Raw genomic sequence first — 13474 nt, 5'->3', positions numbered from 1 at the left:
CCCGCCCCTCCCCCAATAGGGATGCGCGTTACAGGCAGCACGCCGCTGGAGATTGGTACGGCGCAGAGAACTGGCTCGCCGCCTCATCCCTCTTAGCCAATCACATGACAAGTTACAGCACGCAGCCGCTCAGCGCCCCAGGCTTCAGTTTGAAGCCCTGTAGAGTGACTGAGCGGCTTCTGATTGGCTTGAGGAGAAAGCTCTTTCTATTGGATCGGCCCTCGGGGCTGCTAGGGCGGCGGCAACGGCTTTTGATTGGGTCTCTGATTATCTTCGGGTAGGTTCGGCTAGTTCCGTACCGGCCTCACGATTGGCCCCGATGTATTCCGGATGTTTCCGTTCCCGCTCGGTGATTGGCCCCACGCGAGTGAGGTAATTACCGTATCCACCGCGGGATTGGCCCCGATGTGCTTCGGGTGTTGCCGTGCGGAGGGCTCGGGCGGTTTGACTGGGTATTCACAGAAGCTGCTTAAGGCCGTTGCGCAGCGTAGGGCGGCGACGGGGATAGGCGGCTGCGCGGCGTTGGCGCACGGCACACACAGAGCGCAGCAGCGGCCGCAGCAGCAGGAGCCGCAGCAGCAGGAGCCCGGCACGGAGCGGCGGCAGCAGCGGGGACAAAGGGACTGATCGGCGCGGCCGCGGGGGCTCCCGGCAGGAGGCAGCAGCTGCCGGCGCCGGAACCGGCGCGGGGGAGCGGCAGGAGGGTCCGGCCGCGTCGGCGGGTCCCATGTGCCCTGGGCGCCCAGGGGAGCAGCCGCCGCCAGGGCTCTGAAGCCGGCTGAGGAGGAGCCGGGGCCGGGAGCTGCCGCCATGGCCTGTGCCGCCGCCTGCGGCCGCCGCCCGCATTGCAGCCGCCTCAGCGCGAGCCGCCGCCCGCTGCCCCTGCGGGCGCTATGAGGAGCCGCGCCGGAGCCGTCGCCTCATCCCCGCACTGAGGAGCCGGAGCGAGCGAGGGCGCCCGACCGCTTCACTCCCCCACTCCGCCCGCCGAGGATCCCAGCGCCCGCGCCGAGTCCTCTTCCACGCTCGCCTTTGCCGTCGCCTCGCGGAGCAACGCGCAGAGCCGGAGATCCTTCCGCCGGAGAAAATAGTGCCATCGCTGCCGCTGCTGCCTCCCTAAGAGGAGGGGGAGGGGGAGGGGGAGAGAAGGAGAAAAACCAGCGAGGGAAGAAGAGGAGCTCGGCTGTAGCCTGCGCCCCATGTGACTGGCTCCCAGGGTGGGGGCAGCAAGGCCTAGCAACCCCCACTGTTTCGCAGCCCGCAGCAGGAGCAGCATCGGGGGGGGGCTTGTGTGCTGGGTGGAGGCAGTTGTTGGACCCAGTGGTGGTGCTGGGAAGGATGGTTTTATAAACGAGTAGTGAAGAAGCCCTGAGAAGAGAGATTCAGAGGGGGAGAGGGTTTCCCCTGAGGGGGAGGGGGCTGGAATTTAATGTTGCATTTTTTATCCCTCTCCACCTGAGAGGCACGCACACCAACCACCAGGAAGAGAAGAAGGCGAAAGGAAGAAAGGAGGAGAGGTGATCAGAGGGAGAGAGAGAGAGACCATGTCAGGGCGGCCCAGAACCACCTCCTTTGCAGAGAGCTGCAAACCAGTGCAGCAGCCTTCAGCATTTGGCAGCATGAAAGTTAGCAGTGAGTATTGATTCCGCATCCACACCCTGTGCAGATTAAACACTGGGTTTTTAAAAGAGAATTTGCATTGTTGTTTGTCAGTAAATGTAATCGTGTGAGGGATTCTGGGCTGGACAGTGGAAGAAGATCTAGGCTCCCTCCCCCCCCCCCAATTAACCTTGAATAGGCACACACCATGGTTTCCCTTTGGGCCTCCTGTTTAACAAGAAATATTTGTTTGGTGCTCCTTTCTGCCTTTTATCTATAACAATATTGTTGTTAATTTGACCAGCTAGTTAAAGGGAATATTTCTGTTGCAATTTGGTTTTAAAGAGCTATGTGCTGCGTTTCTGTCTATGGAGCAACCGAGGGAAGGAAATGAATTACATGCACATGTGATCATCTCACATATTTGTACAGTTGTATACTTCTAAACATTTTCTGTTGTGTGACCCTTTGGAAAGTGTAATGTTTGCTATAAGTCGGAGGTGAAAATAAGCTGATAGGTCCCGTAGGGCATACTAGCAAGAGCCGGTGCACAGTACTGGGGCAGCCTGGCTTCCCCAGGGGACAATTTAAAGGGTCTGGGGCCCCCGCAGTGGATGGAGCCCCAGGCCCTTTAAATTGCCTCCAGAGCCCCGCTGCTGGAGCCCTGGGGTAGCAGCGGGGGGCCTGGGGCTCCCCTACTTCTACCGCCCTGGCCCTTTAAATAGCCGCTGGAGCCCTGCCGCCGCTACCCCGGGGCTCCGGGGGCTATTTAAAGGACCAGGACTGCAGAGGCAGCTGGAGCCCCGGCCCTTTAAATAGCCCCTGGAACCCCCGCTACCCCAGGGCTCTGGGGGCTATTTAAAGGGCCTGTGGCTGCCCTGCTTCTGCTGCCCCGGTCCTTTAAATAGCCGCTGGATCCCCGCTGCGTCCCCAGAGCTCCAGTGGCTAATTAAAGGACCGGGGCAGTAGAAGCAGGGGAGCCCCGGGCCCTTTAAATAGCCCCCAGAGCCCGGGGCTGCTGCTGCTACCCCAGTGTGGGAGGGGGGGAAGGAGGAGAAAGAAGGGCGGGGCACTTACCTTACAGGATGGGCTGGGGCTGGCTCTGACCCCCTCAGCCCCGCCCTTCCACCCTAGGCCCCGCCCCTTCCAAAGGCCAGCGCTGGCCCCAGTGTACCAGTAAGTCACTCTACTTACTTTCACCCCTGCTATAAGTATGCACCCACAACTGGGGTGTGTACACTTCTTTTGTGCAAGCTTACAAGGAGGCTTAGAAAGGTCTATCCCCATAATACCTTGTGTTTCAGGCTCTGTTAAATGTGCTGTGAAAAAAATTCTTGAATATGATGTACTGTATGTTCTTTTTCACTGGCTTTCGGAATTTGAGAAATATTTTTTAAGGATGAGGCCTGTGGCCCCATTCTAAACAGTAGTATTACATGTATATTTGAAATTGGGTAAGTGGTTTAATATGTGTTTATCCTTGATCTCCCAGTTTATGGCATTGGGATTTTGAGGAGAATTAGAAATATATATTTAATTCTGTTAATCAAAAAGATAAAGTGTTGGAGGAAAAAGGCCCTATTGTGTGTTTCAAAGATCAATTACATATTTATAATCTGGAATTTGTTGATTACTGGTTTAAGTATATTCACATGCAAAGGTAAAATGATCTTGCTTATCTATGTGAATAATTTCCATTCAAAGGCACTTCAGTTCCACTCTTGTAGAAATCTGGATGGCTTTATAAAAGGACTGTGAGTGTCTAATATACATCATATTATTTAAACTGTTCACTTTGAGACTTGCATTTTGACTGGCAAAGCTGTGTTTATATCATATTGCTTTACTGTACATGTGAAGCTTTAGTTCACATCAAAGCTTTAGGTAATTGTGAGCTTTCAAACATTTGTCAGAAATTCTTGTATTTTCTAGTCTAAGATGCCTTCCACTGTGGTTGGAGCTTTGAGGAAAATATTGGCTTTATGGTCTGAAGTCTACCCTGTCAGTCTGTGTGATCAGAGTACCTGCAGTATGAATGAACATTTTGAGTAGTTAGCCCATATTAGCAACATGAAACTGTACAGTTGATTAGATATTGCAATAATGCATTTCACTCTCCATTTATATGGAGAATATTGTATGTCTCCATTTTATTCTCATTCTCCTTATATAAGGGAAGCAGGAGGTGTTAATCAATAATCTGCATGTGACTATGTGTAAAATAGACCCAGATCTAGAGCTGTCATGATCAGAAACTAAAATGGTCTTTAAGCTTTTCCTCTTATTTTTGAAGGTTTGGTTTGAGTCTCTCTTCCTATTTGAGGTCAAAGTCTAGGTAGATGCATGCCCATAAATTGGTTTAGGCTAGCAAATATGATTAAATCCCAAATATATAACACAATGGGGAAGCAAAGGCCTTAACATAAAGCGCCCATAACCGGGGATACCCCTCTTTCTCCCCCCCCCCCATTGTGATCATGTGCTGCATGTCCTGTTGGTGTCTTTAAAAGGATATGCTTCAGAGTAGCAGCCGTGTTAGTCTGTATCCGCAAAAAGAAAAGGAGTACTTGTGGCACCTTAGAGACTAACCAGTTTATTTGAGCATAAGCTTTCGTGGTTGGTCTCTAAGGTGCCACAAGTACTCCTTTTTTTTAAAAGGATATATAATCAGAGCAGCAGAGGCAAGGACTGTGTGGAGTAGGAGTCAGTGTCTGGTCTGGAGGACAGCAGGACTGCCATATGCCAAAAAGGGTAACTTCTAATGGGATTCAGAATTTTTGGTGGCCTCTTTGGGTATGATGAGGCAAGATTCAAATAATCAGAGTTCAGGTCTTGGAAAAGTAGGCTTTACTTTTTTTAATGATGTTTCTAGCCATTTTGGTTGTAAAAAAAAAATTCCTGTATATGACCATCTGTATATTGATGCGGTGCGGTTTCTGAAGTCTGCAGGCAGCTCTGGTGCCTCTGACACTGATCAGAACTTCCTAAACTGTAGCAGAGTGAAAACTGACCTGTTTTGGGTCTCTTTCACTGCTTCTATTCATAATTCTGTGAGTAGTAATGAAACTGAATGATCAAGTAAACCTTGCTCTGTTGCTGCTGTGGAAAGACAGGAGGAGCAGCCGCAGTCGGGCACTGTAGCTACTCTGGAGGAAGAGAGGACTCCAAAAGTGGAGGCTGTGGGAGGGGCAGAGTAGCAGAGACTGTACCTACCATCACAGCATCCAGGAGGATGTGGGTGGGAACATAGTGAATGCTCCTTCAGTTCAACAGCAGGGAGTATGTGTTTTTCCCCTAAATTTATCAGATGGTCGCTCACTCACTGCAGGCTGATAGGAAAGAATGAGACTTGAAGCTAGATCCAGGGACTGGCATAAGATTCCCAGCACCTCTCCTTTCCCAGCTCCAGTAAAGGGAACTTGTCATTTGTGCTTCACATGCTGCCCACCTGTCTGGGATAACAGTTGTAGGGATTGTGGTGTCCCAGGATTCTTTCACCAAAGGTAGAAGTAGTAGATGTTGCCTTGTCAGTGTTAAGAGCATCTTCCAAGATCCACTAGGTAGTTTTTTGTTTTGGTTTTGAGAGCACTTATGCTCCCCTGAATTTGTATATTTTTAAATTTAGTTAACTTCAAGTGGCTTCCTCTGTGTTTACAGTTCTATAATATTGGGTTTGCAAACTTATTCTGTGCAAAAAAACTTTTTTTTGTGTTCCTTAAAAAGACATACTGGTTGGGCCTGTACTAGTTTCTAGGAATGAATTGAGGGCAATATAAAAAATATTAGATGTATTTTTCATTTTGAAAGGTCTAGCTGTGATCTTAATCATATTTAAAAGGTAAATATGTTAGTTGGATTTGTAAGGTTAAATATAAACATTCAGCTAATAACGTTTGGACTTCTGGGTTGCTGTTTAAATTGATGCATGCCGGTAAATTCCATTTGCCGAAATTGAGGTATGGCACTTACCATGGCTTAGTGCTGTACCTAGTTGCTTTATTCTGGGAAATGATGTGCAACTGGAAGCAAACATGAGAAATTATCCTGAAAATGAAGTGTGGTCTTGCAACACACAACAAAAAATGCATCTTTTCATAAAAATACAAGTCTTAAATAGGAAAACTCACAACTTGCAGATTTAAACAGTAACCTTTCATGGCTGTGAAACTGCTGTTGATTATGAAAGAAAGTGTTTTAAAGAACATTTAAGACTTGATGCACTTAAAAATACTGTCTTCAAACTGTTACTTTGTCTCTGCCCACAGTCCTTAATAACAGGCTAATTCTTCTCAAGGGTTGCAATAAACTATTCACTGCATATGTAAATGTCGTATACATGTAATAGAATTACTTGTAATTTTTCATTAAAATAAATTTAGTGAATGCTGCACAGCTGCTCACCTTGGGTTAAATGCCTAAATCTAGCTACTGTGTGTACTCATTCATAAGCTGAATATTTTTGGTAAAAAAGTGACGCATCAAAGAGCGGGGTTCGGCTTATAAACAGGTCTACACCAACATTTAATGATTTTAAACGCTATGAAATCATTGAATTGAATATCTAATACATTGTCATTTTGTTTATCTGGAGCATCTGCAGGCACCGAGCCCTTCAGCTCCCTGTGGCCGGGAACAGCGAACCACGGCCACAGGGAGCTGAGGGGCTCCGTGTCTGCAGATGCTCCAGGTAAACAAAACGTCCCAACTCGCCAGTGGCATACCCTGACGGGCCGGGAGCCAAAGTTTGCCAACCCCTGAAATATAGTGTCCGCTTATGAAAGGGTCAGAGAGTTTTTACTATTTTTACCTATCCATCTTGGGGTGGGTCGGCTTATAAACGAACTGGCTAATGAACGAGTATATACTGTATTTTCTTGAGTAATGTGTGTAAGTTGATGGCCTCTTGCATTTTCATAATTTAGACTATGTAGCAATTAATTCTAAAAGAATTTTGCGCCAACAGCAAACTTGCCTTTTGTTCAAGTTCATTGTTTCTACTGCTTACTTAAACTTAGTCAGTTTTTTCATATGGAAGGATCCAAAAGTGCACAAGAAGCTCTCTGAGAGTACATATTACTCCAGTGCTGAAATGCAGCCACGTACAAAGTGGAACATAGTAGCAGCTTGACAGTTGCACGGCCTGTTAGTTTAGGATAGTAATGGTATCAAAATAAATCTGTAAGAAAGGTTTTTGGGTAGGAGGCAACAACTTGGTTAAAAGCTTAAAATAAATAACGCCCCCCTCCACCCCCAAAATAAAAGGCTATCCTAGCTGAAAAGAAATCATCTTCTCTCGCCAGAGCCTCCTAGCTGCTGAGAGTTGTGTGGGTTTTAGCAAACCTATCCCTCATCCAGATTTTTAGCTACTTCTGGGAGGGGGAGTTTCCTTTACACAAAAAATGGAAAAAATTACCTGACTCCATATCAGGGTGAAAAATGTCTTTATATTGTCATGCCCCAAATCCACACTCCTGCAGTTTCAAAAGGGGAATATAACAGCCGTGTGCTGTGTCTACATCACCAATCAATATTGTATTTATACTTTTAAAAAAAGTTAGAGGGCTAGTTGAGTAGAACAGAAATTTTAGTTAATAAAATATTTATCAGTCTTCATGAATGCCAGTGAAATTTGTCACATAACTGCCAAACACAATTCAACCAACCCTTTTTACTTCATCTCCTGCCCCGATACACCTTTTTTCCCTTTCCAGCTTCACTAGTTTGGTTGGTTGGAGTAGTTTTCTTTCTAGTGATGTATATCATGGTGTATCTTTTCCTGAGGTCTCTTATTTTTTTTTCTTTTCTCTGCCTTAGCTTACTTGATGTATATTCACACTTTTCCCCTGTCTCATTGCATCTTTTCCCCCATCCAAGCAATATACTCTCTTAATACTGTATTTTCCTATCTTCCCATCAATCTTGTCCTCTTTCTCTCCCACCCACCGTTAGATCACCTCACACACCAGTGTGTGTGAACCCACACATTGAACTAGGAAACTTTACCTGTCTACATTCTGCCTGGTTCTAGTTAGTGATGCTGTTTCCTTGCCTTTAATTAGGAGGTCACAGGATGTGCTACAATATCATTCCGGCACCCGTGGTGGTGGTTATGGTTCTGCAGAACTTGAGATTTCTTTTTTCAAACTAACTTGTATAGTCAATATTGATGAAGAGATGAAGAAAGACTTTGAAAATATAAACTGATACAGGACTTAGGGATGTAAAATATAAAATTGTTAACCGGTAAGCATTAGTCTTACCGTTAACCCCCAGCCCTGGGCTTGCCAGAGTGGCCCTGACCCTTCTATCTTTGACTGGTTAACTGGTGTAAATTTGTAAACAACATTTACCTCCCTAACAGGACTATCTTCCTGGCTGCCTTGCTCCCCAACTTAATTTATCCGTACAATTTATTCTCACTGCTGATGCGGCACTGGTGCAAGTACTACTTTAGGCAGTGCATAGACATTTTTACAACACTGTCAACTGACCTTACTCAGAGCAGGTCTAGGTGACTATGGTAAAAATACTAGCTACTAGTCTATGCTAGTTCTCTCACTGTTAGAACTGATGAAGTTGCACTGGTGCCAGAACAGCAGAGAAAAGAAAAAAAAATAAGAGACCACAGGAAAAGATACACCATGATATACATCACTAGAAAGAAAACTACTCCAACCAACCAAACTAGTGAAGATCTAGAGAAAATCCTCAGGGTAGACAAAGGCTCTGAGAGTCTGCAAAAAACTTGCAGTAGTAGGTCTAAGAGGTGTGAGGTGCATCCTTTCGTCTCAGTGGGGCATTAACACTAAAGCTTTTAGTCATTTGAACACACTTTAGTTTGCTTATTCAGCATGGTTGGATGTAATAGGTCTTTTCCCCCCACTAATACTTCTCATGCTGATCCCCTCACTATAGCCAGTACAGAATTTTTGTATTCTGTAGAAGTTTGTCCAATTCAATTTAAAGCCTCAAAGCCTCATCACTTTACAGTTTGAGGAAACTATTCCGTGGACTGACAAGGTAGGTGAGGTAATATCTTTTATTGAACCAACTTCTTTTAGTGGAAGGGACAAGCTTTTGAGTGTCAGAGTTCTTCCTCAGGTCTGGAGAAAATAACCAGAGTATCTAAGCTGAATACCAGGTGGGACAGAGTAAGCATAAGGGTTTCACACATGCTGTTGGGGACCACTTAAAGTGGATAACAAAGGGGTAGCAGGCTGTGTTACAAATTGTAATGAGTCATAAATCCAGCGTCTCTTAAATTCATAGTTTTTAGTGTCCAACAAAGTTAAGAATTTTAAGTTGAAGGTATTACTCAGATTTCCTTTGAGAAAGAGGACTGAGAGGTCAGATATGGAGTGATCACTTTCTGAAAAGTGTTTGCCCACAAGTGGTAGGATGTTTTTGTCTTATCATTTTTCTGTGAGAATTCATTTGAGAGCATAGTGAAAACCCATATAGATGCTGGGGCATTTGGTGCACTGGTTAAGGTTAGGCATCTTGTGGTAGGTATGTTTAGAACCCATGGATCTTGAGTTGTGTTGTGGAGCGTACTGATGATTGTGGGAATGGAGTTATGTCTGCAGGTTTTACATCTGTTGCTCTGGCAGCATGTGGTGTCATTTTCAGTTGCTGTCGCCTGGTTGGTGGGGAGCTTGCTTCTGTTTATGAGTTTGATGATGTTGGATGAATCTTGTAACTCTACCTCATCACTTGAAGTCAACCACAGGGGGAGACATTGGAGAGAATTAAAGGGCTGGCAGCAGCCTTCAGCTGAAATCCCACAGCAGTTACAGTTGTACCACTTAACGCTTGAATTTAATGAATACCAGTTTAGCATATATTTGAAATATAAGTACAGCATTAAGGGAACTTGTTCAGTGCTTTGTAGGTATTTGGATTTAGACAAAAATAAAAGAGAGCTATCCAAAACCTTGAGGGGCATCTGGTGTAAGTTACAATAACAAACTATGAGAGCGGTTTACAGCCCCTCTCCTCTTTACAGCTAACCAATCTAAATCCTTGTGAAACACAGATCTGATGAAGTGAGCTGTAACTCACGAAAGCTTATGCTCAGATACCTTTGTTAGTCTCTAAGGTGCCACAAGTACTCCTTTTCTTTTTACAGAACTTCATGTAGACTTATGAACCTCCTCCTTCCACAGAAAACTCTGGTGTGTCCTGAAGGTTAACAGATGTTGGCTATTTTGGAGTGAGGAAAGCTGGTTCCAGATCTGAGGATCCCTCTAGGATAACGGACTATCACTAGCTTCCTTTTTAAATCCGAGGGATCCAGTTTAAGTGTCTCTGCTGATAACATCTTTGGTAGTATGGCGTGAAGAAAGAGTCAGCCTCCCAAGCCACAAATATCCAATCCCAGCTTTATAGGCCAAAACTAGCGCCTCTAATTACAATCTAGAATTTCACAGGCAGCTAATGCAGACCATGGAGCACAGGTGTCATATAATGCCACCAGGTAGCATAATTAAATAGGTGGACTGCCACATTCTGCATCATTTTAACGTTTTGGATTGATTTAAGGTATAACCCCCATGTAGAGAGCATTGCAGTAATCCAGTCATGAAGTGACAAAGGCATGAGTCATGAATTTTAACAGGTCTAACGATATTAGCATGGGCACTCAGGCTATGTTTACACTAGCACATTGGTTGGTCGGGATGTGAAAAAAAGCCTGTTGGGGTAGCTTCATTATGCCAACGCCAGAGCACTCTCCTGTCAGAGCAGCTACACGGGAGACTAACAGCGCCACAGATGCAGTGGCACAGATTGTGTGATGAAGTAGTCTCAACATCTGTAGTATCACAGTGCGCATCTTAGGCCTAAACTTGACTGGGGACCTAGCACAGCAGGTCTTAACTCACCCAAGGCCAGTGGCCCAGCGTACTCAGTCTGTATCAGTTTCTGAAAGATGTTTTCTTAAGTTTCTGCACTGGTAGCATGGAGTTTGCTTTATTGAAGGAACTTTACTATGGAATTCAGGAGCATTTGGGTGTTTACAGTAGAAAGCTAACTCTGGACCCTAATGTCACAGAAACAAGTGCTTTGTTTCCAAGACAGGTGGTTTACTTACTCAGTTCTGTGTGTGAGTCTACACATTCTCAGTTTTGTATAGGTTTGAATGTAATTATGAGCAAGTTGCAGCACTTCTGTTTTGCAGGCTTTAGTAACAATAGTAATCCTATTCAATGTAACAAACTTGTGCATTTCTTGCCAGTATTCCTGTAAAGTGTGCTTTGAACTTAAATATATAAATATTATGGGCTAATTCTTCAGTTAAAAATCATCCGGGAGAGGGGACAAGGGGAGCAATGTTGCTGTGCTGCTGTTTCAGTTTAACTCTTTGGTTCGAGTAACTTCTGTTTCCAAATGCAAAACCAAAGTCAATAGATCTTAGATTTAAGAGTTCAGAGAATTAAGTGATGTGTGTAAATAGATGCTCTGGTTGTCTCCAGTCATCTGGCCAAATTTGGAGAAAGCCTTCTGCCAGAAGCCCTGGACTAATAGAAGTGCTATCTGGGCAAGAACAAATGTTGGATTTTATGCCTCCTATCTGGACTAGGACAACAGAGGAAGCTAGGGTAGGCTGAGTGGTATTAGGCACATCACTATTAAGCTGCTGGTCCAAAATGAGGGGGAATGGAAATATCAACTATGCAAGTAATGTCTTGAAAAGGGTATGGGATCAGGGAGAAGTGCGCTGCTGAGCATGCATGAAGCTGAGCTTCTGTTTGGATATGTCAGTTCTTTGATCAGATGTCTGTGGTGACTTAGGAGAAGAGAATTTGAGTGTGGGCTTTGAAGTTATAACAAGAAAGGAAGCAACAGTTTAATTTTCCAGTCAAGATGGAGTAGGCTCTTTTAGAGCTGCAACTGCTACTACTGCAGGACATAGTTTGTTTTGATTTTTAGTGGGAGTGTAATGCTTACAAGTTGTAGGCCTTGGCCCTATAGTTCAAAGGCAGTATCTTAGGTCAGAAAAGCGAGCAATAATTTAATTTTTCCAACCAGACCAAGTGTCGTGTGGTAAAATAAACAGCAATCTGATTATTTGCTGCTGCAAAGCATACTTTGATTTGTTTTTTAGGAGGGAGATGACTTCTCGCCGATACTTAACTGCTGTTGCTAGAGCGAGTCCATTTAATTTCATTAACTTATACACTATTCTAAACACACTTATATGCACTCTATATATACACACAGAGAGACTCAGTGGGTTTAACTAGAACAAAACATTGAAAAATGTCTGAAACATATCAAACTGTTCTGTGTGGTGGGGTTATTTTGTGTGTGTGTGTGTGGTTTGAATCCATCAGCCCAAGTCACTAGATAGTTTGCCTGTGGACTAAGTAAACATGAATCACCTAGCACAGCTGTTAGTCAAGGAAAAACTTAGCCATAAACATGCTTTCTAAAATTTATAGACCAATTTAAAGCCATATCAGAAAGAATTTTATTTATATATTTATTTATTTATTTTTGGTAACTTGCTGAAAGCATAAGAAGCTTTCTGATAAGGGCATCCCTTGGAAAGTGAGCATAAAATTTTTAATATGGTTATATTATGTGTACATTGCTGATCACCTGAAATTTGTGGATGCAGAAAGTCATTTTGTTCATAAGAAACTTCTATATGTAGATTGTTCTGTAAAGTGTAGCACAAGAGAAGCAACGTTTGTTACCACATAGAACATCACATCTGCCATTGCCAAGTATCATTTCAGTTTTAGAGACTTCAAAATATCAAAAACTGCCTTAATCTTGGATTAAACAGATAAACACTCATGGAGCAAGAGGCTTCGGAGGCCATTACAAAGTGTTGTAGGAAAGTGTCTTAAAAAGGCTTATAGAAAGCTAGGTTTATTATTGTACTTGCTGATGGAGTCACTGGGGTGTCTGTAGCTGAGCAAGAGTCTGTGTACATCAAATCAGTGCAGTGTGGGGAAGCTTGTACTCTTTACTGAGGTAGTAGACTTGGAATCTAGGATAGCTGATGGTATCACAGTGGAATTAAAAACTGCTTTGGGAATTGTGGGGATCAAGACAGAAAAACGAAAACATTGTTCACTGAATTGAATTCAAAATTTAGCTTGTGATTCTGGATCTCAAAAATTATCAAAAGCATGCATTTATTTTGAGATGCATTCAAATATTGCTACTTAAGTGACCAGGAAGTGGCAATTGCAATCTGTTTTGAGGCATCTGCCATGTTTGCTGGGTTGCTTGTCAGACCACAGTGATAAAGGCAATGACCAAAAATTATCATTTGGCTGTTGCTCATCTAGAGGATATTGCAAAAACCAAGTAGCGTTGATGTAGCCCAAATAGAAAAATTCCTTAAGGAAATCAAGACAGAGAATTGTGTGGGCCCTTTATTTCGTGATGCACACAAATGCCAGTATGACTAAAGCTCGCTTTCAAGGCAAGAATCTCCTTCTCTGAGGCTCTGGGAAGGCTCAGAATTGCTATGCTGGAACTTATAGCAATAAAAGACAGTCCTAGCCGTTGCTTTCCAGGATGGCAGACTTGAAAGGCTAAACATTTCTGGGATCCTGGAGAGACAGCAGTAGAATCTTCAGGTCTGTATGGGTGAAGTAGCCCTTAAGCTTCTGGATACCAGATATTCATGAGGCTACAGCAAAACACATTTGATGTGGTTTCAATGTTATGACTTTATGCAATAGTCTACTGCAGAGGTGGGCAAACTACGGCCCACGGGCCACATCTGGCCCTTGAGTTCCCACTCTGGGCAGCAGGGCTGCAAGCTCCTGCCGGGCAGCACGGATGTGAGAGCTGCCAGCCTGCCCCGGTGCTCTAGACTGTGCAGTGGCATGGCGGGCTCCTGCCTGGCAGCGTG

The 13474-nt window shown here is 44.4% G+C and overlaps 1 protein-coding gene across 6 annotated transcripts in view; it reads left to right on the top strand.

Annotated features, from left to right (window-relative positions):
* The first annotated feature begins 400 nt into the window (after positions 1 to 400).
* The window catches only part of GSK3B (glycogen synthase kinase 3 beta), a 267577-nt gene continuing 254503 nt past the window's right edge, over positions 401 to 13474 (top strand). For all 6 annotated transcript variants that reach the window (XM_073309439.2, XM_073309445.2, XM_073309401.2 and 3 more), the window contains exon 1: positions 401 to 1632. In XM_073309439.2, coding sequence (XP_073165540.1) covers positions 1545 to 1632 — 88 coding nt within the window. In that variant the 5' untranslated portion in view covers positions 401 to 1544. The remainder of the gene's footprint in view (positions 1633 to 13474) is intronic.

Source organism: Lepidochelys kempii, chromosome 1 (genome assembly GCF_965140285.1).
Source record: "Lepidochelys kempii isolate rLepKem1 chromosome 1, rLepKem1.hap1, whole genome shotgun sequence".
NCBI classification, from domain to species: domain Eukaryota; kingdom Metazoa; phylum Chordata; order Testudines; family Cheloniidae; genus Lepidochelys; species Lepidochelys kempii.
This window is presented reverse-complemented; position numbering and strand designations above follow the sequence as displayed.